We start from the raw sequence: 26147 nt of genomic DNA, 5'->3' as shown, positions 1-26147 counted from the left end.
AAAAAAATGTATGTCATAAGAATAGATAGATAGATAGATAGATAGATAGATAGATAGATAGATAGATAGATAGATAGATAGATAGATAGATAGATAGATAGATAGATATGTGTGTATCGCTCTCTCTCTCTCTCTCTCTCTCTCTATATATATATATATATATATACCAGAGGCATTTTGGAATCAGTTTTGATTCCCCAAAAGGGGAAAAAAGTAACTAACCTTTCTTTTGCCTACTGGCAGTTATTAATATGGTGATGAAGAACCCTGCTCCAGCCTTCCATGAGCATTAACAGATAACTATACTGTCTGCTGCATAGAGTTACTCCTGAAAAACTGTTTTCATGTGGATAAAACGAATGACTATTAAGAAAATGAGCCATATCTAATTCTTCAAAGAAATCCTAGCATTCTAGATCCTAAAATCGCTGGAAACATTTGCCCAAAAATAACTGTCTGTTTATTATTTTGTTTCTGGCCTGGCAGTCCACTGGACCCTAGCAGGATCTGCTCAGACATTCAAGTTGATGCTTTTTTCCTGAAAAAGACTGTTCCTAAATATAGCACTTCCGACGTTTGGTGTGGCACTGGCCTGTTTTGGGGGTCATTGAGAACAAGAGAAACAGAGAGGGCAGTGTTCATATTGGCTGCATGGCTTCTTTATTTCGACTGGATGGCACAACCTTTCACACAGATGGGAGAGGAGTTAGCTAGCCATAAAGCCGGGTGGTGACGGAGTTCACATCATCTGGTCGAAAGTGACATAAAATGTTTTATTTTGATGTGAATGTGAAGGCGAGAAGTAGGTGCAGGATAGCTGAAATAGAAAATGATAGCATGGTTTTAAATAAGCAGGCTTAGCAAACTGCTATATTAACATTGAGGATTTATTAACACACTGCAGCGTTCTCGTCACACACTGTGAGCTGGCAAAAGGATCATGAGTGTGACAGAAGTGTGAGGTCAGCACAGATAGAAGACCGTGGGAAGCCCCTTTAGCTGCTGACACAGCCTGGCAATCTCTCATCCATCACCACGAACAACTGTGGTCAGACTTCACCTCCTGTATGACACTGTTTTAGAGGTCTAGATCATCACCATGTGACGTGCACTGTCTGTGTGGTCACTGGCATTGTGAAGCCACACTAGTGGTCACTCGTCTGTTACTGTGCCTATATATATATTGCAAAAGCTTGAAGTGAAATTAATTATTGTGACTGGACAACAAATAAAACAATTAATACAATCAATGATAAAAAACTAAATATTGTTAGAATAGGTTTGTGCTAAAAGTACAAATAATAGTAAATGTACAGTATGTGTGCCAATGTTTTTTTTTTTTTAAGGGACAATTGACTCTATAATCTATAATCTGAATATACTCTGTGAGGCCATCAGTTGAGTCCTAAATAAAAATAGCTTTATTTAATTTTGAAATATTCTCTTTACTGAGCTAAAAGTTATTTTCTCAGGACCAGCTGAGAATAGTAATAGTAAAACCATGAGTGTATTTTATACATGTATGACCTGGTCAGTTATTCAAACTCAAAACACAGCGCTTTTGTGTGTATTTTACTGAGTTTTAACAGTCAGTCAGTAAAGGCCTAGCTTAACTCTGTTTTTCCACATTGCTAACATGTTCTTTAAACAAGCCAAGATTGTTTGTGTGTGCCAGTCTCTATAGCCAGACCATGCTGGATGAGACTGTACATCATCATCATCATCATCATGGTCCTTAGTGTTTCATCAGTTATCAGTGCTTAAATGAGAGGTCATCTACTTTTGTATGTGAGGATTTGTGCTGTAAAGTCTCTCCAACTACAAAAAACACAATCTACATGGAATGCAGTGTGCTGAATGAATTACTGTAAAGAAGAAAAGTGTTAAAAGTGATCTGAGCCATTTGCCCCTGGCCCCAATTCACACTCCATGCACCCTCCTTAGGCTCAGACAGAACTGATTTGGACTGATGGTTGAGAGAAGAAACAGCATATTTAAAAATTTTGTAACCTTTAAATTGAATTGATTGTGCCTACAGTAAAGATTAAACAGAAAAATGTAATGTAGATATAAATAGAAAGAACGTCAGAAGAATTGGAGCATAATATTTGGAAAGGTTGATAGAAAAAGAGAAAAATAGCGCATCTAAATCCAAGTGTAATGGCAGCTCCATATTATTAGACTTCAGCCAAACAACCAAACATGGGTGTGTTAGACAGTTGGAGATTCAGGTACATCAAAGAAAGCACTGTGCTTGCTTGCTTGCTTGCTTGCTTGCTTGCTATCTATCTATCTATCTATCTATCTATCTATCTATCTATCTATCTATCTATCTATCTATCTATCTATCTATCTATCTATCTATCTATCTAGATATATAAAAAGAGAGGAAACGAAAAAAACAACCTTGCAATCACTTTAAAAGGGTCATAAATCCCCAGTAGGCATCCACCAACCAGCCCATTCTCTGATTTCTGCCATTCCCCTTGGGCTTTGCTTTGCCTGAGTAGAGCATGCATGGACACAGGAGACGGGACAGGACAGGGAGATAGGGTGATGTGGATGGAAGCTTGTGGGTTTTGAATCCCAAAGGACTAAATACTCAGATGGACCACTTAGATTTATGTGCCTCTGAGTTTACTTTAGCTCAGGAAGGGTAAAATTGTACATGAGGGCACATGAGACTGCGACTGCCCACTAATTGCGCTGAAAACCTCTAGAGAGACCTGGTATCTTTATCCAATGCTTATCTTTGAGGTTTCACAGGAAGTCATGTGAGGAAAAACAGGCTAATGTGGTGGAAATTTAATGTTGGTGTATGAATTTGTATATACGCAAGTTCATTTGTATCTACATGGTGTCTTAAAGGCATGTAGGATAGTTTCAACACATTTACTAATACATATAGTATATATTTATAAAGGATCACTGATCACACAGGCATCTCTAAAGTTACTTATTGACATGAACCACATCAATGCACATGTTTGTAAAGGTCAGTGTTATGAAACGCAGTAGCATGCTGGTGTTTGAACTGATGCGCTTTGATAACGCCATTTCTTGATGAAAAGTTTAACAGCACTCACAGTGACCTGGAGCCACCCTTAACTAGCCATGCTTTCACTATTTAGAAAAGTTTATGGCCTCAATGCACTTTAAAATGCTGCTGAGCTCACTCTCATAACTCTTAAGCCATGCAGGAATGGCGTACAGCAGACTGAATGCTCTTAAGATGCCAGAAAAGCCAACAGCAACTGGCACAAAAATCACATATTATATTGTTCAAATAAAATCCGCCAGCTGAGACTCCGAACTATTAGAATTGACGTACAAAGTAAATTAGTTTAAGTAACACTAGTTAATTACACTAGTATCCTTCAGTGGAAATTTGTGTATTTCAATGCTTCATTTGATCCACATGTTGCTTAAATGCTGTGATGATTACAAAGAAAACAAGGACAAAACAACCAGTTTCCAATGGAATCTCCAACCAATTGAAAAGTATGTGTTGTCTGGTGGCTGTAATTTGTGGCTTGTGGGGTGATGGTTCGGCCCGCTGTTGACTAAATTGTGAGAGAGCACCGCCCGTCTCTTGCTACAATACCAGTGGAATCTAGGTTTATTTCCGTCATGGGCTTGTCGAGCTATATTTGTTATGAAAAAGGAAAAAAATAAATTATATATCTATATATATATATTATAAGCATGGGAGATGCTAAGCATAGAGATCAACCTACACATAGGGCAGGGCTGTCAGCTGTTGCAAATTAGTTCCTGGAGATGATAAAAATTCTTGTTTTATGACATTTTCATTTTTTCTAACTTTTACTGTTATGTTTTACTTATTACATTTGCGGTTTTATTACATTTCACATTTGCTAATTTTATCATGAGAAATCTCTAATGGCTGTGCACTATTCAGAGCAAATACAGTTAGCATTCAGAGCCTGATTAAATAAACTGTTCCACTTAAGGGAAAGCCCTTAATGTAAAGTATACTTTCAAATAAAAACAATAATTTCATGCTTATTTTTTGATAATTTAATTCAGTACAACCCAAATCTGGCTTTGCCAATCTATCCATTGGAATAAACACACTCGAATTGGGAATCACTAGGCTTTTCCTCAAAGCTGCATTTTGTAAAATAAATAGGATATACAGGGTTTGCTACTGGATGTGATTAAGCATTCTTTTATTTAAATAATTAGTAAAAGGCTAACATCATGATAGATGTGTAATTTGCATCGAACACACAACAGAGACAAAACAAGTGAGTGTTTCACCCAGTCTTTCAGGTTTGACAGAAAATAAAACAAGCCATTGTGCTCCTTTAAACACTTCAACGACCAAAGAACATTGTATTTCAAAAGCAACCACTTCCTCTGCATTAGGAGTACATTTCTAAACCTTTCATGTGGTTTAGAATGAAGCTTGGGAGCTGTCCCCCTACACTCGTTGCTTTAAATAAAAACAAGATTTTTTCATGACTCCAGTGTTGAGGTACTTCACCCAAAAGTTATTAGTGGTTGCAAGGAGCTGGATAGGTGGAAGGAAGAAATGAAGGGAAGTAAAAAGAAAAAAGAGTGAGATATAGGAAATATAATATATAAATAAATGAATAAGAAGGGAAAGAATGAATAGCTGTGATGTGTGTGACAGCAGAGCCGCTGATGGGTCTAAAGTCCTTTGAAACATCAGCAGTGGCAGCTGGAATACATTTAGTGAACTTAAAAGCTTTATTGTTGGTAAAAAAAGACTTTTAAATTGCAGTTTAGACAATGTTTTGGACTGAATTAATTAAGCATTAGCATGAAGAAGTGGTAGATCAGTGGTTGAGATGCCAGCAGGTTGTGAGTTCAATCCCAGCACCACCAAAATGCCACTGCTGGGCCCCTTAAGCAAGGCCCTTAACTGCTCAGTTGTATAAACAAATTGATTCTTAGTCACTCTAGATATGGCAACTGCTAAATGCTATATGTGTAAATGTATTAGGAGAGAAAGACAAATATAAGGCGTTTGCCTTGATGCCTGTACTATCTGATAGGTCAGTCATCTGCTACAAAGGTACACAGCACATGTCTTTACTTTGCAATGTTACTGACATTGATTATAAATCTCTATGGATAAACTCCAGTAGGTAAGATGGAATAAGGTACTATTGGAGAAAGCCTAGATAGTCAATAACTCCTCAACCATATGTAAATGGAACCTATGTTTTAAATCAGAAAACATTTATAAATAGACTTATTTGTCCACAAATTGCTCCCCCTCACCCTAGGTGAAGTCTTCCTTCTGCCTTCAGTTTTTTTTTACAGGCTGGATGACTGGAATATGCGATAAACAGGACAACAAATAATACATGTCCTCTGCCCTCAACAATCAGCCGGATTAAAGCATGTCAGAAGGCAGCATTGTATGTGAACATGACTCGAGGCCTTCCTGCCTCTGAATACAGACTTATTTCTGTTTTACACACACACAAAATTTATTCGTGCTTTGTCTTTTTTGTTTCCTGCATCAATGACATCACCACAAACGCCTTTTAGTTACACATATACGCAGCCGGATCCAGCTGAGTAGCAGTATATCAAGCCATAAAATCTATTTTAATCCAAAGGGCTACAGGGACACACTCTTTTAAACGAGCCACACTAATAAAATACGCTGCTACATGAGGTGTGGTTATGTGTAAGTGCATGCGTGCGTGAGCCAGTTCCCCGCTCGGTTCATTAAGCGCTTGATGAAACAAACTGTCATTGCTATATCAGTAGGAGTTTCCACTACACAAAGCAAACAAAGCGCACAAATTCGCTCCTAATTTCCTGCAATTCTCTGCTAGTTTTATATACCGTACAACACACAGGGTCACAAAACAAAATGTGAAGTGGTGCAAAGTTCTTTCTCGTACAGCCAGATTTAGCCTGAGGTTAAGCACTGATACCACATGAAACAGTCGCAGCACACACAACTACAGTCTTGGGCATGAAGCTAGTAGTTTCTAGACTCTGAGGTTGGGTACCACACATAGCAAGTATTCCAAACGTTCGGCGAACAGGATGAACAAGCGAGAATGCTCTTTAAATAGCTGGTCCCCAACCTGATGTTTGCCCTCCTGTAGTCAGATAATAGCGACCGGTGCTCCAAGAAGAAAAACAGAGTATACAGTGAATCATAAGATCTTTTTTTGGAAACCATTTACACACAGTTTCAGCCGAACTAAACCAGGTAAACAACAAAGAACTCAGGTGAATGTGAATCAGATGGTGTAATTGAAAAATACACCAGGTGTTCTGAGTCCAGCAATATTTTGTCCTTCAGAAAATATAGTATTCTTCAGTACATTGTAAGTGTATTATATTGTATGTACATACTATGTACTGTACATTTATCATTTACCTAAATATATGTATTTATGTCCTTTATACACAAGAAAGAAAGAGAAATTTTGGCATAAAAAGTGGGAAGGAAAAAAAGAAAATGATGAAAGAAATGAATAAGAAATTAAGGGAGAACAGACAAGGACAGAGGGAAGAGTGCACTACACAGTCCACATGGGATGTACATTTGAATTCAGAGCTGTTGTCTGGTCGGCTGTGACACTCATGACATCAGCAGGTGTGGCTGCTGGAATTCAGAAAGCATGGCGTCTTTTCATTCCCTTGTCAATCATAGTGACAGCCAATAATGTGCACTTGTCAGCTCATGTATGTGAAAGACTGTGGATATCCCTAAGCACATCTTCAATCCCACCCTCACTGGTTGGTAGCTGTTGACTGAGAGCTGGCTGGTAGGTTGGTATTGGCGGGTGACCAAATTCAATTAAGGAGAACATGAGAAAACGAAAAAAAAAAAGAAAGAGAGGAAAGGAAGCCCACCCTTCCTGTGTGCAAACCTTGATTTAGAAGCCAGATCTTTGACACATGCTGCAACTCCATTCTGAAAGAGGTTTAAATATAAATATAGTTTTTGTTTATCGTCACATCGCGCAAATTTAAATTATCGCCTGAAGCACTATGCTGTAAAACCAAGCTGATATGAATTCAGGCAATGAGATATAACAATGTCTTCAGTAGATACAAAATAGAATGACCTTTTTTTTTTAAATAAAAGTTTGGGATTAACTTTTGCTCATATAAAACTCTAATAATGCAATAGTTTACCTGGCATGTAGGTGTATTTTTCGAATAGACAAGGTTCATGAGATTTTGTGCTTTTTGAACATCCCATTCCACATTTTAAGCCCATTTGCTATTATAACAACCTCCACTCTTCTGGGAAGATGTTCTACTAGATTTTGAAGAGTGCTTGTAGAGATTTTTGATAATTCAGTCATAAGGATGTGAGTAAAGTCAGATACTGATAAAGGTGATGAGGCCTGGGGTGCAGTCAGCATTTCAATTTATCCCAAAGGTGTTCAATAGGGGTGAGGTCAGAGCTCTATGGCAGACCACTTAAAATGTTCTACTCCAACCCATGCATCTACTCCAACATGCACTGTGTCTTCATGGAGCCTACTTCATGCACATGGTATAGTCATGTTGAAACAGGTTTGGGTCTGAAGTAAAGGGAACATTTTATGTTAACAGATCCAAAGCCTTTCTATAGACTTGTGTGCCTCCAACATCGTCAATAAAAAAATACAATACCCATATATTGTATTTTAAAAAGAAACAAGCACACTTATTTTAAAAGAATGTTAGTATTAATGGTGTACTTCTCTTCCAATATACACTGTGTTATAAGAACAGTAAGTATATTAGGATCAAAGTATAAATAGTAACAACAGTCTGAATTTTTTTACTGGTTTAAGGCAAACGATTAAGGAAGTCAGACAGAACTTTCAGTACTTTTGTTGTAAATCTGCAGGTTAGTTCTTGCTTAAGTGTGGATGCTGTGTATGTGGGTGCGTATGTGCATATGTGTGTGTGTGTGTGTGTATGTGTGTGTGTGTGTGTCTGTGTGTGTGTGTGTGTGTGTGTGTGTGTGTGTGTGTGTGTGTGTGTGTGTGTGTGTGTGTGTGTGTGGGACACTTTACTCAATGCCCCTGTATACTATTGACAAGTTATCTAATTCACCGAAATAAACTTGTATTAAATTTTCAATAATGATTTGCCAATTGACTAATATAAAGAAATCCTACTGATTGTAACCAAGAGACCAGTATAAAGAAGTTTCATCAGCTCTGGCCTACATTAACATTTTATATATTAAAGGTGATATAATATATTGACGGTAATTCCCACTCAATCCCCGATTTATTACTCAACGCTCCTCTGGTTTCTAAAAAAAAAAATCTCTCACCAAAAAAAAAAAAGGATGAGTCAGATGGAAAAGTAGGTTTTATTTGTGTGCATGTGTGTGTGTGTGTGTGTGTGTGTGTGTGTGTGTGTGTGTGTGCACCTACAGGTAAGGGTAGGGCACATTGTCGCAGAGCCTATCAGAGGTTAGGATACAGTAAAAGGGGAGGGTTTTGGGTCACAGAAAGCATGAACATGTACCAGGCGTACTGAAAGTGACACTTCCAGTAGATAGAGGCAGGGTTACAATAAATAAAAAAGAAAAGAAAAGAAAAAACAAGTGAGCACAAGGGAAGGAGTTAAGTGTGAAGATTGCTTTGTGGCACCATCACACATACAGTGTTTATGGAACAATCATGGATTTGAGGACACTGAAAGACTTAGTTGTTCCTATTTATGTGCAGTTCTCCAGGGACAAGCATATCATGGATGGAGCTCCAGAGAAGCTACGCCGGGAGCTGGAGGAAGAGCTAAAACAGTGTGGGGAGGAACCTCACAGCCATGCATGGTACCATGGAGCCATTCCAAGACAGGTAAACTCACAGTGATACACATAAAAACGAAGAATAGGAAAGTGCTGTGTGTTTTGTGACTATAGGACTTTTTTATCTGAGAGAGAATTGAGCTTAAATTCAGTATTACTAAAATACAGCACTCACTTTTCTGCTTCTTCAGCTGAGCACAGCTTATCATATTTTGTTGTTCTTGTGAAGTGAGATCTGATCTCTAGCAGAGGATCATTCAGTTTGTTTATAAAACATGATAATGAAATAAATACATGCGTTGTCTTCATTTCATCCTTGAGACGAGGTTAGTCTACAACTAATCTCTGATATGGAAGGCACCTTTGACGTTGGTTACACTTTAAACTTGTGGCAAATTTTAGTACACCTGCAATACGGTGAACTGAATGACAGGTGCTTGGTTTCTGTTGTTGCGAGATTCTCGCAGAATGCAGCTTGTAACAAAAGTTCACAGAACACTATTCAGTTTGTAGGAGTCAAACCTGCTTAGAACTGGTAGAGCCACATTTAAATATAAAAAGCACACATGTTTTAAGCACAAAACAGGCCAGCGGAGCATGTCGTACCCTTTAAATCTTTACCAGAATTCTTTTTATTTGTCTTTCAAAATAATATTGTTTTTACACAGACTGAAATCTAGATGTACTTCAACACTTCTGTGTGTTCACTAGAGACGTACCAGACACCAGTCACAGCCCCAGTGTATGTTTCACTGTGCACATAGCAAATGTAGAGGCTGAGTCTTATGCTAATTTGCACACTTTGGTCATAAACCATTAAGGGTAGATACAGTATCTCACAAAAGTGGGTATACCCTTACATTTCGGCAACCATTTTAGTATATCTTCTCAAGGGAGAATACTATAGAAATGAAACTTGGATATATTTTAGTGTAGTTAATGTGCAGTTTGTATAGCAGTATCAATTTACTGTCCTCTAAAAATAACTCAACATACAGCCATTATTGCCTGAAAAGCTGGCAACAAAAGTGAGTACACCCTAAATGATGGCATCTGTATGTCGTGTAACCATGCAAAGCCACATGCCCTATTCATCAGGTTCATGTTTTTGTCTGCTAGACAGGATCCTACAAATTTGTATATTTGAGCAGTTAAAATTTGGTGCATTGGGTACATTTTCTTATACTGACCACTGGATGTTTAACGTGACACTTCACGTCATAGACTCCCTGAGAATTTACAAATTATAATTGTTGCACTCCACAAAGATGGCCCAGACTGTAAGAAGATCAGTAACACCCTGAAACTGAGTTACAGTTCAGTGGTCAGGGTCATACAGAGATTTTCTAAGACGGGTTCCACTCGGAACAGACCTCACTAGGGTCATCAAAGAAGTTGAGTCCTCGTGCTGCGCGTCAGATGCAGAAGCTGCTTCGAAAAACAGACTCATGAGTGCTTTAGAGGTTGCAGAAGTTAAAGGTCTGCTTGTCTGTGTTCAGACCATACGCTGCACACTGCAACAAGTTGGTTTGCATGGCCATTGTCCCAGAAGGAAGCCTCTTCTGGAGCTGGCTCACATGAAAGCTCACAAACAGTTTCTGGAGACAACCTGTCCAAGAGCAGGAATTACTGGAACTATGTCCTGTGGTCTAATGAGACCAAGCTGAACTTGTTTGGCTCAGGTGGTGTCCAGCATGTGTGGTGACCCACTGGTGTGGAATACCTACAAAATTGTGTTATGCCTACAGTCAAGCATGGTGGTGGTAGCATCATGGTCCGGGGCTGCATGAGTAGTGGTAGTGTGGTGCTGCAGTTCATTGAAGGAAACATAGATGTACTGTGACATTCTTAAGCAGAAAATGATGCCCTCCCTTCAGAAACGGCCGAACGGCAGATTCCAACATAATAGTATGCCTCCAGACCTGACCATATTGAGCACCTGTGGGGCATCCTCAAGTGGAAGGTGGAGAACATGTGTCTAACATCCAGCAGCTCCATGATGTCATTATTGAGGAGTGAAAAAGGATCCCAGCAACAACCTGTGCAACTCTGGTTAAGTCCATGCCCAGGAGGATTGATTTTCAGAGGACAGTAAATCTGTACTGCTGTACAAGCTACACATTGACTACTCTAAAATATATCCAAGTTTAATTTCTATAGTATTGTCCCTTGAGAAAATGTCCCCTGAAATGTGAGAGGTGTACTTACTTTTGTGAGATACTTTAGATAATAATCATGTAATCATATTAATAAAACTTCCTCTGACTTTTAAGCATAAAACCTCCTGGATCAGACATGATTCGTCTGGCTGGCCGTAATCAAAAGTATATATCATGTTTATAAACGACAGATGAGCAGCTTTAAACAGAAACGAGTCGGACCTGCTCAACTGAAGGAGATTAAACTAATGACACTTGACGAAAAAAGGGAAGCGAGTCAGTGACTGATTCTGATGCCATTTCTAGGAAATGATGCCGGTTGTGATTTGTTGGCAGGAACGTCTGGAAAGTGCTGTGCAAGTTGTGAAGCGGAAAAAAATCAAAGTTGCATATTGTTGAGGAAATAAGGGTTTATGTTATTACTGGGCAGGTAATAACTTGCAGTACAAGTCCACCTGGAAAAGTGAACTAGCAAAACAGTGTAGTGTAAATAAATCAGTTTAACCAAACAAGTTGCTTCCTTTGTCATACAATGAACAGTGGTGCAAACATAAAGCAGTCTAACACCAACACCTCTGCTCACTTTTTTAATGACAAAAGACTATTTTATATATAATGTATATACTATATATTTATATATCAAGCACCTAAAACACTATACAGAGAAACTGTATGTAGTTGCATATAGTATATACTTTTTCCAGCAAAGCTCTGTGCAATGAGAAAGCTGTCAGAATACAGTCGCTTTAACCACCTAAAACTCTAGAAATTGCATTCACTCCTTGCATTATTTTTCAAAATTTGGTTATTCTGCTTTCCATACAATTAATATTAACCAAACATAAACGTTATGCTTATTTACATGTCACCAAAAGACGCCTAAAATAAAAAATAAGTTATTTTCTTATGTAAAAGACCAAAATAAACCTGCTTATTGAAACCAGCCAGATTGTTTATTATACATCAATTAAATCTAATATACAGTGCATATTGTACATTTTTAGCCAGTTCGATTATTCTGATGCTTTGAATATGTAGTCATACTGGATTTTTAACAAAACATTTAAAACTCTACAAAATAAAATTTTTACTGTAAAGTCATAAACTGTAATATTTAGCAGTCAGTCAGGCTTCCGTTTATCGTAGAAAGAGTTTTTATGAGAGCAATTTGAGCAAACATAAGAAGATAACTATAGAGAAAAATATATATAAATATTTGTAGCATCTAGACGTTACTACGTAATTGTAATATACTTAAATATTAGGCTGTGATGGTCTTCTACTTGCACTTCTCAGGGTGTGTTATGAAGGTATTTACAGTATAAAAATACAGATGAAAAGGGAAATCATTCGAAATTATGAATCAGAATAATAATTGCAAAGCGAGTACAGTTCTTGCATCACGCTCAATGTTCATTTAGACATCTCACTAAAAGGAGAAAAGACTGACATTTTGGAGATTAATGCTTGTCTGAAACTCATTTCATCTATAGATGAAGCTATATAAATTTCAGCTAACAAACATTAAATTATGTGCTGCGTTTTAGGTGGCGGAGAACTTGGTCCAGCGTGATGGTGACTTCCTGATCCGTGACTCGCTGTCTAGCCCAGGAAACTACGTCCTGACGTGCCAATGGAAGAACAATCCCCAGCACTTTAAAATAAACAAGAGGGTGGTGGTGATGAATGAAGCCTACTCGAGAGTGCAGTACCTGTTTGAGAAAGAGGGTTTCGACAGCATCCCCGCTCTTGTAAGATACTACGTGGGTAACCGTAAGCCTGTGTCTGAGGTAGTTGGAGCCATTATCTTCCAACCCATCAACAGGACTCTGCCACTGAGGTCCTTAGAGGAAAAGTATGGAGTTGGATCTGTCCATACCACGGAGTCTGGCTACAGAGAGAAGAAGAACAAGAGCTCTAAACGACTGAGCTTGAATATCATGAACGGACATGTTCCAGATCACACCCTTGGCCGTGGTAACCTCCTAAGGTGAACACACTTCTTATCAAACCATGAGAAAGAAATCACAGAAATAGGAACTCTGCATTTTAGCACTGATCATTATGTAGGTTATGGTCTGTTTAAAAATCTATAACAGAAACACTGCATTTATGTCAAACCAGCAAAGATAAGTACACGTCTATAAAAAAACCTTCCTGTGGCTAAGCAGGGGATAACCCAGTCATACATATGTGTAGCAGAATAAAGAAAACCAGCTTGACGTGAAATGCCAAGGCAAACCAGGACAAAAAATACCCCAGCAAAATTACAAGCTTCTATGCTGCAGAAATCCACACATACACAGAGAGCATATAAAATTCTTTCCCCAATGTTGTGTCGAGCAGAGAGGCTCAGTGATGCCTCAATTCAGGAGCACTAGGAGACTAAACGACCCGTCTTTCTCCTTCACAGCAACAAAGACAAGTGCGGAAGCCAGCCAGCATGTCTAAACCACATTCAGGAGAGGAGACGGCCGTTGAAGACCCATCAGTCTGAGAGTTTCCTTCCGCTCGGTGAGCATGATCGCTTCGGCTTTCATCCTTGTTTGATGCACTGACACATTTCACGGCTGATGGTCCGCTGCTCTGACAGCCTTGAAAACTAGTCATTTTCCATCCAACTGATTCTCAAGTCAATTCAAGTGGCTTTTAAAGTCATTGTAGTGGTTTGCCTTTGAAACTCTTTCAGTTGCTGGGTGGAGATATATATGTAAAATTTAAATGCTCAGTTGAACTGTTCTGCTGCAGAAGGGTGGATTAGAATGCAGGAAGACACCAGTAGACACTTAATGTCCGTTTTATTTTCATTGACAGGGTTGGAATAAAAACATTCTTTATTTTTTACTATTCAGGGTTGTATCTCGGTACTTCAAGGACAAGCTATAAATCGAACACTTTCCTTTTTCCATATTCAGTATGGAGCATTTGTCATTAAAGCAGCGAGGTGATTAAAATTTAAATATTAAAATAATTAATGCATTCTTTCCGGCTTCCAGGATCAAGACCTCATGCCCAGACCCACCATATGGAGGCTCAGATGTGCCCAAAATCTTCTGTATTCAGGACAGGCAGTGAGCCAGCCCTCAGCCCTACGGTCCCTCGCAAGATGGCCTTTGAGACACAAGCAGGTGAAGCCATCCGTGGTTCTGACAGTCAGCTCTGCCCCAAACCACCTCCTAAACCCAGCAAAGTGCCCTCCACGAGGCACCCTCACTCGCCCTTTGTAACTCCGGGACCCCCAGTGAAGCCCCAGAAACACTGGCCTCCAAGCCCACAGCAGTCAATCAGCCCAGTTAGCTCAGATGTGAGCTACTGTGAGCTGAGCCCATGCAGTCCTGCTGAGTGGGAAAGGATTAGTGCTTCTAATGGTTATGTGGCGAGGCTGAATGCGGAGGAGAAAAGAATGAGCAGTGGGAGCATGAAGTTGGATCGTAGCTCTTACCATCATGCCATCGAAGCCCTGCAGAACAGCAGTGAGGAAGAAGACAAAGAGCAGGAAAAAGAGCAAAGACAAACACAACACTCCCGTACCAAAAAGACTAGAGAATTCCGGAGGCCTGTGTTTGAGATGGTCTCGGCATTCAGGCCAGGGGAGGTGGAGTTCAGGTTATTGCCATCAGAAAATAAACCACTGGAAATGTCTGTGCTGAAGAGAGCCAAAGAACTGCTGGTCAGTCAGGATCCCAAAACCATTGCCAGGCACATCCTGCAAGCCGATTGTGAGGTAAGCTGAACCAGATCAGATTACTCTGTATGATAAATCTTCAGGGAGCATATCCTAGAACCATACGTAGTGCCAGCCTTGTAGATGTTGAAAACAGTGCTTTTAAGTAATAGCTGCAATTTTGCAACGAGAACCTCAGGCAACTTTCCAGCCATTTTTGCGGGAATACTGAAAAAGTGCTAAAGGATAATCCACCCATCCACACCCATAGCCTGAATACAATCAGAAGTGACAGTTTCATAGCCAGCACTTCCTTATGACCTTTTTCTGCTTCAGACGTTAAGAGCGTGAGACCGGTTCTTCCTGCCAGCCTGGTATATTGTGAAGTTTTTAGCTTTGCCAGACAAGAGCAAATGAAGAAATGAGAATATAATCAGTGCAGCATTTAAGAGTGTTTTTAGGAGTCTCAGCCAGTGGTGGACAAAGTGCACAAAACCATGTACTTGAGTGAAAGTAGAGATAAAATTAAATTTGAAATGTTTAGAAATGTTGTGAAATTAAAGTCTTCCCAAATGGAAAAACTTTACTAAAGGACAGAATTGCAAAAAAGCTACTTGAATACAGCAGTATACAATTATGTATACTTCATAACTGTCCTCCACTGGTCTCAGCTCAGGGGTCCAGTGTGGAGAAACGTGTTTTTTTTTTTTGGTCGGGAATGACGGCTCTTTTTAGATACTTGTATTTCATTGATTTCGCATAACAGAACTTACAATGTAAATGTTTGATGCATATTTCCCAGGTTGCACGGATTCTAAATGTTTCAGACGAAATGAAATGTCAGATGGGTGTGACCTCAGGCTTGGAGTTGGTAACCCTACCACACGGGAAGCAGCTCCGTCAGGACCTCATGGAACGGTAAAACACAGTTACTTTACTCACTAATATGCTCCACTGTAGAGGCTCAAATGCCAAATAATCACCTGAATCCCCTCGAGCTAATGTTACTTATTCAAAATAGGCATAACACTATGGCGATTGGGGTTGCCGTGGACATCCTGGGCTGTACAGGAAGCCTGGAGGAGAGAGCGGCCACGCTAAACCGGATCATTCTGGTTGCCCAGGAGCTGAAAGACTCAATGGGAGACCTTTATGCCTTCTCTTCCATAATGAAAGCACTGGACATGCCTCAGGTAGCACTTCTCAGAAGCTGAGCATTGCATGGATATAACAAGTGTATGCCTGTGGTCAAATTGTTAGCAATACATTCTTTCTGAATGTTTTTTTTTCCTGCTCACAGATCACGAGACTGGATCACACGTGGACATCCTTACGCAGGAATTACACACACACCGCCATCCTTTACGAGAAATCTCTCAAACCATTCTATAATGGTCTATATGATGGGAATGGTAAGTTTTTGTTTATTCCTGTCATTATGCTGAATCACTAATGGCTCATACTGTGGTGTATATTAATGTTTTCAATATGTTTAGACATCTATACCGCAGTAACATGATGCCGGATAGTTAAAAGTAACCGCTTAATAATAACAGAATCCTTCTGCCCTCTGCAGCAGAGGTTCCACTAAACAGTGCCACTGTGCCATTGTTGATGCCTCTCCTCACCCTGATGGAAAGACCAGTAGTTGCCTTTGAGGGCATGGAGCTCTGGGAAAGCAATGACCAGGGTTGTGACATCATGGTGCGCCATCTTGAGGAAGCCCGTGCTGTTGCACGCAATGCCGACACCTACTCCTATAATGCCAAGCGAGTCCTGCAAGGTAAGACAATAAACCAGGGGGTGCTCGACTACAATTCTCTAGTCCTACTAGGCAACTAACATGCCTAAATGTGCACAAAATGTTACAGCTTAATTCATTATTGATTAGCATTATTGATTGAAGGAGACAAAATGGTTGAAATAGTTATTTTGGGCTAAACATTAATGATTATACTCACTCCCACAGTTATTTCCAATTGTACTGCCTCCAAAACGGTGAATGTAAAAATAAATAAATAAAAATTAATGTGATTATATAGCTCATCTGCTACAAGAGGCATGCTGTTTCATGTTTAGAAAATTATAAACATTTAATACAATGGGTTCTGCCACAGTATTTATTCCTTGGAAACTTTACAGTAGACAAACCTCTGGCATAGACTGTATTCTCTGAGTTAGAACATTGGGGTTAGGGGTGTATTTAGAAGCAATGCCTCCCCCCCCAACCTTCCTAAAAGTGTACTAGATCGTGTAAATAGCATTTGTATTGATATTATATCATGAGAATCAATTCTATTTTATTCCCCCCCCTAGATTTCTGTCCTGATGAGGACATGTTAGAGATCCTGAAGACTGATTTTCAGTTACGCCTACTCTGGGGCAGCAAAGGGGCCGGGGTAAACCAAACCGAAAGACATGACAAATTCAAGCTCATCCTGACTGCACTGTCCAGAAAACTAGAGCCTCCGGTTAAACAGACAGAACTCTGAGGAAGGAAGACACAGATGGGTTTAAAGCACCAAATGGAAGGATGTGAAATACTCATTTGGATGACACATGGCCCAACAGAACTGCTATGAAGAACAGAAGCTCTTTTACAAATGCTTTGGTACAATGTATTACAAATAAACCTTTAAACACAGACTCTGGAATAAAACGCCTAATACATCAGAGTGTTTTCTGCTCTATGTATAGTATCACACATGTTGGACACCCAGATAGACATAGGTACAGAAAGAAAAGAAAAAACAGGAAACATTCACTTAACACAAGTGGCGATTATATTGTACAGTTAACTCCATTATTTAAAGGATGATCAGAACGACAAATAGATAGAACTATGGCTGTTCTTGATGTTAAAAAAGTGCATTTCGTATTTATACAGTACATTAACAGTTGTTCAGTCAATGATTTTAGTCTAGAACTGTATTGTAAAGAATAAAATTGTTGCAATGTGTGAAAGTTAAAGATTGCATTCCTGTAAAAACAGTGTATATAATCGTTATTACGATAAACAGGTGAATGCTAATGATGTAATATAGTTCATTCGTATTTGTCCGCCATGTAAATACTTAATTTTAATATCTTTCTATGAAATGTCGCAAGTGTAAAGATAAACAAGTCTAAATAAAATGTCTAACTCAACAAAGTCGTGTTTGTCTTAATGTTTTTAACATTGTATAGGTTTTATTTATACTGTAAAATATTTATCAATTAAAAAGGAAAGGAAAACCCTTCTGTACATTTTAAAGATTCAGTAGAACAATTCACATAAAATCAGCTGCTTCGTATTTGTAATTATTTTAAGTGTATTGTAGAACAAATATTGATCTAAAAATGATTTAACTAATAAAAATGTCAATATTTTAATTTAGTAAATCTTAGTTATGAATTGGTCTCTTCTGCTGAAAAACGTTAAAAACAATTGTTTCCCATTACACACACACACACAGTATGAACACACACAGAAAAGAATGACACAAAGGGACTTTAGCATTTATTTCCTATTTGCTCTCACTCTTGATCAAACACCCCAGTAGATAGTGGTCACTGTTCTCTTACTGTACAATATATTTATACAAAAAGTAGCAGTCAAAGCCAACATCATTCATTCACTCACTTAAATCAATTCTAAATTAAACAGGGTAAAAAGTGCATTGGTTAAGACCAGGGTCCTATGCCAGATAGTGTTCAGACTTTAAAAGAAGCACTGATTACAAAGAGAAAACAGTACAGAGTTGAAAAAAAGCGAAAATCATTCACGATTAAAAAACTCTATAAAAAGACATTGTGGTAAAAACACATTCAGTATGAAATAAAAGTTGTTAAAACGTACAAATCAGTAATAAAAACTAACTAGGTATATACATATGCATACATATATTCATATGCATACATGTTTTAATATATGCATGACATTTCACAAACATACACACAGAAGGATAATGCAGACACACGTTTGTATAATGTGGATGCTTATTGAAAGAAACGAGCTCTTTAAGCATGATACGAGAGCTAAAACTGTTCGGATTGGCTGTAAGGAAGCGTTGGAGTGTTCACTGCATTTCTCACAGATCGAGGCTTGGGGGGGGGGGGGGGGTGGAGGGGGGGGGGGGGTCCGTTTGTATGATGGTGTGTCACCCTCTACTGGTCCAAGGCGGTATTTTGATCCACAGCAGACACTGAGAACTGCCATAATAATGTTGGGGATTGGTAATAGGGCTGCTGTGGTCCAGTATTGTCTACTCTGGTTCATTCATGCTATACTTAGCATTCATGATGGATGCGTTACTGTAGATGGATAGTCAAAAATAGGGGGAAAATGCAATAATGATATGAAACAAGACATCACAGAAATGGGGTGAGGGAAGAATTAGAAGTGGTTACATTTTCATACTACCAGGTGCTGACAGGTCAGCCATGAGAGAAGGAATGACATGTTCATGTCGTGCATGTTAAGGCAAGCAAAAGGGATGACGCAGGAAAACGTACCCATGACAGCGCTGGAATGGAGTGCAACAAGGCGAAATTGTTAGGGTCAGGCACAGTCTAGAATAAATGCATCAGGTTAGATCAGCCTTTGGGTTTTCTACTCATTCTACCATGCAAATGATTCTTCACTTTATACGCCCACCAGAACTATTCCCCCATCCCTTTCCCCTCTTCTACACGTCTATGTCACAAGTTTCTGCTAATTCAAAATGATGTTAATGGAAATGAGACTCAGCATGCAAACATGCAATCTGCTTGCTTTTCCCTGTTCCTGTCTCTTTCAGCTGAAACCCCCTGCACTACCTACTAATAGCCCAAGAGCAGCATGTCCCTTCCACCAACACCACAGAGCCCCACTCATCCACTCAGGAACCTGTAGCCACAGAGAGAAGAGAGAGAGCACCGTCATTTAAACAACACAGGACACGAGAGAACTGAGGGCCTTAGTGGAGACTAACATTGGTATAGTGCAGATCTTTCTAAATCATAGATGGCAAGACAGCACCTGCATTTCAGTAATATGAAAAATGTGTCTATTAATAATGAAATGCTGAACAAAGCTAATAATCCAAATGGCAAACTTCTAAATCAGAAACCAAAAACACTTAATAAGACATAAAATCTGAAATGTGAAAAAGAAAGTAGCCTGCCGCAGAAGTAAACATAGTCAGGGTGACTTTCCCCAGTGTGTGTGAGTGTGTGTGTGTGTGTGTGTGTGTGTGTGTGTGTGTGTGTGTGTGTGTATTTATGTTTTTGTCCATGAGCTCACACAGTGAACAGGGTATGACGCAGGCTGTGGAGCTGCAAATGCCAAGAGTCAACATGACGAGCACGGCTGGGTGACCGGATGAGCTCAAATGTAGGTGACCGCACCTTTGCTGTGCTTCTCCAGCGTGATCTCCACGTAGGACGTGGGAACGTAACCCTCCTCACCGCTCTGCTTACGAACCCGTGTCCAGCCATCACCTTTGTCTTCCTCGATAACGTAGAGCACCTCGTCCTCCTTCATCACCAACGTGCCCTCATTAGTGCCTGTAGACATGAGAACACAAATGAGAATGGCTATGCAAACAAAGACACACCAAATCATATGATACTGTATCTCACAAAAATTAGTACATCCCTCGCATTTCAGCAGCCATTTTATGAGCTCTTCTCTAGGGACAATACTATAGAAATTAAACTTGGATATATTTTAGAGTAGTCAATGTAAAGCTTGTACAGCAGTACAAATTTACCGTATACTGTAAAATAACTCAACGTACAGCCTAAGTGAACATGTCAAAAGGGTCAATATGTCATGTGAATAACACTGTCATCTAGCACTGCTTTAATCCTCCTGGACATGGAATTCACCAGAGCTGCACAGGTTGTTGCTAGGATCCTCTTCCACTCTTCAATAATGACATCATGGAGCTGCTGGATGTGAGACACATATCGCTTTTCCATCTTCCGCTTGAGGATGCCCCAGGTGCTCATTAGGGTTCAGGTCTAAAGAGATACCCAATAGAAATGGCCACTAACTCACCTTCACCTACAGCAAGGCAGTTGTCGTCTTGCTGGTGTGTTTGGGGTCATTTTCTTATTGGAAAACTTTCATTTGGCCCAGTTTCTGAAGGGAGGGCATCATGTTCTGCTTCCAGGATCCATGTTTCCCCTCAATGAACTGCAGCTCCACAGTACCAGCAGCACTCATGCAGCCCCAGACCATGATGCTACCACCACCATGCTTGACTCTTGGAGTGGATCTGTATGTGGGCTGATCATGGACTTGTCCTTTAACAGCTACAGACCATTATCAGCCCACATACAGATCCACTCCAGTTTGCATACCAACAGTGACTATGAGTTAAAGACGCAATCATCTACCTGCTAAACCGGGTCAACTCACACCTGGATAAATCGGCAAGTACTGTGAGGGTCATGTTCTTTGACTTCTCCAGTGCTTCTGACACCATCAAGCCAGCACTTCTGGGTGAGAAGCTGACAGAGATGCAGGTTGTCTGCACCACAGACTTTAATTACCAGGCAGAGTCTTGCCATCTTCAGAAGTTCTCAGATGACTCAGTGGGATAGTGGGATGAATCAGTGACAGTGATGAGAAGGAGTACAGGACAGTAGTGGTAAATTTTGTCGCATGGTGTGAGGACAACTTTCTGCAGCTAAATTTGGCCAAGAAAAAGGAGCTAATTGTGGACCTGTAAAAGAAGAAGGCATCTGTGACTCCTGTCTTCATTTGAGGCATCGGTGTGGAGATGGTGGAGGATTACATAGACTGATCAGAACACTGAGGTACTCTACAGGAAAGACCAAAGCAGCCTATATTTACTGAGGTCCTTCAACATCTGCAGGACAATGCTGAGGATGTTTTATGGGACTGTTGTGGCCAGTGCTCGCCTATACGCAGTGGCATGCTGGGGAAGCAGGCTGAGAGTGGCAGACACTAACAGACTCAACAAACTGATCCGCAAGGTTGTTGGGGAGGAGCTGACTTTTTCAGGCAATCTGTTTTTTTACTGCTGCTATAAATTATATTTAATGCTGTTACACACTCTTTTGTCTTGATATATACTTAAATATGTATCATTTATTATATTTATATCATCTTTTCTTTTACTGTGAGCAATTGCAACCAAACAATTTCCCTATGAGATCAATAAAGTATTCTAATTGGTGCTCCTCACCAGGGCGTCGCCACACATGCTGGACACCATCTGAGCCAAACAAGTTTAACTTGGTCTCATCACAACACAAGACATGGTTCCAGTAGTTCCTGCTCTTGGGCAGGTTGTCTTCAGCAAACTGTTTGCAGGCTTTCTTATGAGTGAGCTTCAGAAGAGACTTCCTTCTGGGATGACGGCCTGCAAACCGACTTGTTGCAGTGTGCGGCGTATGGTCTGAGCACTGATAAGCGGACCTTCTACTTCTGCAACCTCTAAAGCACTGCTGCAGCACTCATGAGTCTGTTTTTTGCGGCAGCTTCTGCACCTGACGCACAGCACGAGGACTCAACTTCTTTGATGGACCCTTGCGAGAGCTGTTCCGAGTGGAACCCGTCTTGGAAGATCTCTGTATGACCCTGACCACTGAACTGTAACTTAGTTTCATGGTGTCACTGATCTTATAGCCTCAGCCTTCTTTGTGGAGAGCAACAATTCTAATTCTCAAATCCTCAGAGTTCTTTGCCATAAGGTGCCATGTTGAACATCCAGTGGTCAGTATGAGAGAATTGTACTCAAAGAACCTCATTTTAATTGCTTTAATACAAGATACACACATTTCTATAGTCCTGTCAAGCAAAAACATGAACATGATGAATAGGACATGTGGCTTTGCATGGTTACACAACATACAGCTGTTATCACTTAGGGTGTACTTACTTTTGTTGCCAGCTATTAGAGAACTCTAGAACTCTATACTGCTATACAAGCTACTAAAATAGAAGTTTCATTTCTATAGAATTGAGAAGAAATACTAAAACGGTTGCTGAAATGTGATACTTTTGTGAGATACTGTACATGGACCGTAATTACTATAAAGTTTGTTGAAACACAAGCAGGATGAGGGTTAAGAGTTGTGTACCGTCAAAAGAGTAGAGTGCTTTGCAGTGGCCAACTGCAGGAAGGGGATCGTCGTCTTCAAATTCGTCGTCAAACTCATGCTCGTGTTCGGGTTGGGGAGGTGCGCGGTGTTCCTGATTGGGATCATCTGTGTAGCTGCCCTCAGGACTGTAACAGAGAAATAGAGAGGTGGATCCAGGTTCTCATTGGCCATGTAGGACATGTAAATGCCATGTAGGACATGCATTATAATCGATACAGCTATAATCTAAAAGCCCCCATATAATTTCTTTTGCTTGTAACTGTTCCTTATTTTCAAGTACCGAAGCAAATTTTTAAACCAATTAGAAACTAGTGAGATCTAATACGTGTGAGTATTAGCATTGTGCTCTCATGCTTTCCCATTAATTCAAATCACATAGATTACACAGACCTAATTTGCTTACCCTTTCAAGACTTTTAATAACAATCATTTGCAGTTTTAATGTTTTTTCAATGTCTCAGGAGGCACTTCATTCTTTCATAACTATGTTTATGTTTTTTTTCCCAGTAGAAATGATGTAGTCAGGTTGAGATGTAAATGCACACACCTTTCTCTGCCATGAGGTGCGTGATGATTGACATCTGAACTGGGCCGCCGTTCGCTACGCGAGGTCTGTTTCCCCTCCACTTCTGCCAGCCATGTCTGCAGTGGAGCAACAGGCAAATATTGTATGTGTTGGTGTAGGAAGTGTTTAGAAAGAACTCCAAGGTAGCACAGATTTCAAGAAGCCATCACAACTGGCCAGACAGACTATATTCAAGGTCAAAGACAAGCATTTTGGTAACCAGGAGTCCTCAAGGCACTCAAGGCAAATGGTGACGGAATTAATACAAGTACAAATGCAATGTGTGAATTGCGCCACTAGGGGTCACTAACACACAGTCCAGTGCTCTGTCATTTCTCCAGATGTGCCTTTGTGGGCTGAATTTCCTTATATGACCACAGCAGCAATGCAGTTCACTGGGGAGATTACCTCATTTTTGTGTATCTCAGAGCGTAGCTTCTCCATGTTGCATATGGTCTCCGATATCTTTGGCTGGAGACTCCCTGGGTCACCCATCTGAGGATTCTTCTCATAGACATCCTTCATTTTATTTAATGCATCTCTGTAAGACAGATTTACAAAAATAAATAGGTCACAGACCAACATTTTAGGACATAACCTAAACCTTTAACTCTACAATAAATCAGTATAAATCTAAAATAAAAGACAGCGAGTAAACAATCAAACAGGCAAGAATGCTTCCTCTATATCTATATATATCTTCCTTTTACTTATTTGTAAGTTCTAACCTTTGGTCCATTTCTTTCTGCAGTTCTCTGCTGAGCTCGTCAATCCTCTGTTGAAGTTTCTTGCGTCTCTGTTCCGGAGGCAGGTGGCTAAGATCCTCAAGGTTTGGAGCCTTAGAAGACAGGACTTAGGCGGTTAGCCACAGACATGTTTAGACACATGCTCAAACACCTTTATGCAGGTACAGTCTCAGTGGGCATGACAATGAAAACAAATCCCAAAAGTTTTGTCCTTCATTAGAGTTCCAAGGGGCCAATGTACTGTTTCATGGAGTAGTTTGTCAATTTTAAATGTTTTTTTAATTGTATTATATTTAACCCAAAAACTGTAAGAAGGACATGAGAGAGAAACAGGCATCCTAAAACTAGAACTCCTAAGTCAAGTCGCAGCTACTTATACGGCACTCCGTGCTAAAGCACTGCTTTACTCACCAGCTTCACTGACCACTGAGCAGTTGCGGTTAGACCAAGCCATTAACAAATACACAAAAAACACACAATAGCACATGTAGCTCATGAGCATTGGTCAATACTGTGGCTCCACAGAGGGCTTTAGACATTAACCGACAGCACTACATCATGCTGATACAGCAAGCCTGGATTGAAACCCAGCACAAATATCATGCCTTAAAATGTTCCCCTGGGTGAGATGGAGTTAACGCAGCAAGGACAGAACAGCATTGATAGTGCTGTGAGGTTAGTTCACACACACTAGCCACAGATTACAGACCCTTATTGACCTCGTGAATCTTCTTTAAGCAGTAGGCTTTGGCATTCTTGGAAAATATCGTAAGCACAAAGCTAAGCAGCGTTTCATGCAGACGGTTTGTTGTCAGCGACCAGCTGCTAATCGCGAATCTGCTGAAGATCAGAATTTACCGGTGATTACTTTTAATATTTCCTTACAGAACAACGCAAAGTGCAGCTAGATGTCACTGTACAACACCATGCAAAGCTCTATTCACCAGGTTCAGGAGGAAAAGCAGGCATACACAAACGCAACCTGCAGCCCAATAAACAATAATCTTAAGCTTTGTACTACCCACATAGTCTAGTATCAACTTCCTCTGCTCTAATATCAGCACTCTACATGGGCTGAGACACACCAAGTAGACACTGTAGAACTACCAAAGTCAACTGATCATTTCCTGTCATCTCGTCATTTCTCAGTGTTCTCTGTCAAACACTGTACGTGGTAAGAATGTTTCACCAGAGCAGCAGGGATTAGCCTTATATTACTAAAAATAGAAAGCAAAGGACCCACTAGAGTAAAAACCCAAGAGCACAATACTGTCTAAGTATCTTTGTATACTATATCTATAGTATAGTTGTGTAATAGAGAGAATCAATATCAAATGCAGTTTTAAGCTGTTTAAAAACAACAAAAAAGTCCTAACCGCTAACTTCACACCAGTGTGACTGTATTTAATATGAAAATGCAACAAATACAACAAGCTTTTAGCAAATAAGCAGCGCAAATGTGCCCGGCTCCACGCAATACAACACCTAATTCGAGTTGACATGGGGACTTTTTTTTTTTTTTTTTTTGTGACACCAAAAGAGACACCAAAAACAACGAGCATGGCTCACCCACAAGCATAAGAGCCATCAACCAACTTGGGCTAAGGCCTTAATAGGGCTCATAAAAGCTTCATTTTCTATTGTCTATATTTATATCATCTTGCGTTGCAATAAGATAAAGTAGGAAATGGAAATAATTAAAAACACTGCAACATACAGATGCACACAAACGCACACAGATACCCAGCTGTTCTTACCCCTCTCTTTAGACCCCGGAATGTTGACATCCTGGACGTAACGCTTCTCATTTCATTGAAACAGTATACTATTTTCTCAGTGGGAAATTTAGAAGACTGAAAATGGGCAGAAAGGACACCAGGAATGGGTGGGGGAGGAGCAGGAGGGGGAAACTGAGGCAAAAAAAACCAAAAAAAAAAAAAAGCATACAATTGATTCAAAATAAAAATGTTATAGGGTGCATTAGCTACAGAACTAAATATGTTCTAAGACATGCAATAAAACATTTCGTATCAAGGGTGATTATTACATCCTAAAATAAAAGGGTGTGATTAATGGAAGCTGGAAGTAAAAATAAATAAACAAATAAACAAAAAAGCATGAATAAATAAATTGA

General features: G+C 39.8%; 2 protein-coding genes across 9 annotated transcripts in view; one reads left to right on the top strand and one right to left on the bottom strand.

Annotated features, from left to right (window-relative positions):
- bcar3 (BCAR3 adaptor protein, NSP family member) overlaps positions 1-17756 on the top strand; it is a 79026-nt gene extending 61270 nt beyond the window's left edge. For all 5 annotated transcript variants that reach the window (XM_083555501.1, XM_083555502.1, XM_083555503.1 and 2 more), the window contains 9 exons: positions 8703-8831; positions 12489-12931; positions 13355-13455; positions 13938-14665; positions 15408-15523; positions 15627-15798; positions 15906-16017; positions 16182-16388; positions 16922-17756. In XM_083555501.1, coding sequence (XP_083411627.1) covers positions 8703-8831; positions 12489-12931; positions 13355-13455; positions 13938-14665; positions 15408-15523; positions 15627-15798; positions 15906-16017; positions 16182-16388; positions 16922-17097 — 2184 coding nt within the window. In that variant the 3' untranslated portion in view covers positions 17098-17756. The remainder of the gene's footprint in view (positions 1-8702; positions 8832-12488; positions 12932-13354; positions 13456-13937; positions 14666-15407; positions 15524-15626; positions 15799-15905; positions 16018-16181; positions 16389-16921) is intronic.
- Positions 17757-18082: 326 nt separating this feature from the next.
- fnbp1l (formin binding protein 1-like) overlaps positions 18083-26147 on the bottom strand; it is a 44225-nt gene continuing 36160 nt past the window's right edge. The window contains exons 10-16 of one of the 4 annotated variants that reach the window (XM_083555509.1): positions 25771-25923; positions 23996-24105; positions 23676-23808; positions 23250-23344; positions 22682-22827; positions 19973-20131; positions 18083-19472 (exon numbers count right to left, since the gene is read on the bottom strand). In XM_083555509.1, coding sequence (XP_083411635.1) covers positions 19465-19472; positions 19973-20131; positions 22682-22827; positions 23250-23344; positions 23676-23808; positions 23996-24105; positions 25771-25923 — 804 coding nt within the window. In that variant the 3' untranslated portion in view covers positions 18083-19464. Of the gene's footprint in view, positions 20132-22681; positions 22828-23249; positions 23345-23675; positions 23809-23995; positions 24106-25770; positions 25924-26147 lie in introns of all 4 variants that reach the window. The other 3 variants (XM_083555508.1, XM_083555511.1, XM_083555510.1) reach the window with 3 other exon arrangements.

The sequence above is a fragment of the Silurus aristotelis genome (assembly GCF_946808225.1).
Source record: "Silurus aristotelis genome assembly, chromosome: 11".
NCBI lineage: Eukaryota > Metazoa > Chordata > Actinopteri > Siluriformes > Siluridae > Silurus > Silurus aristotelis.
Note: the sequence above shows the minus strand (reverse complement) of the source record. Positions and strands in the feature narration are given on the sequence as shown.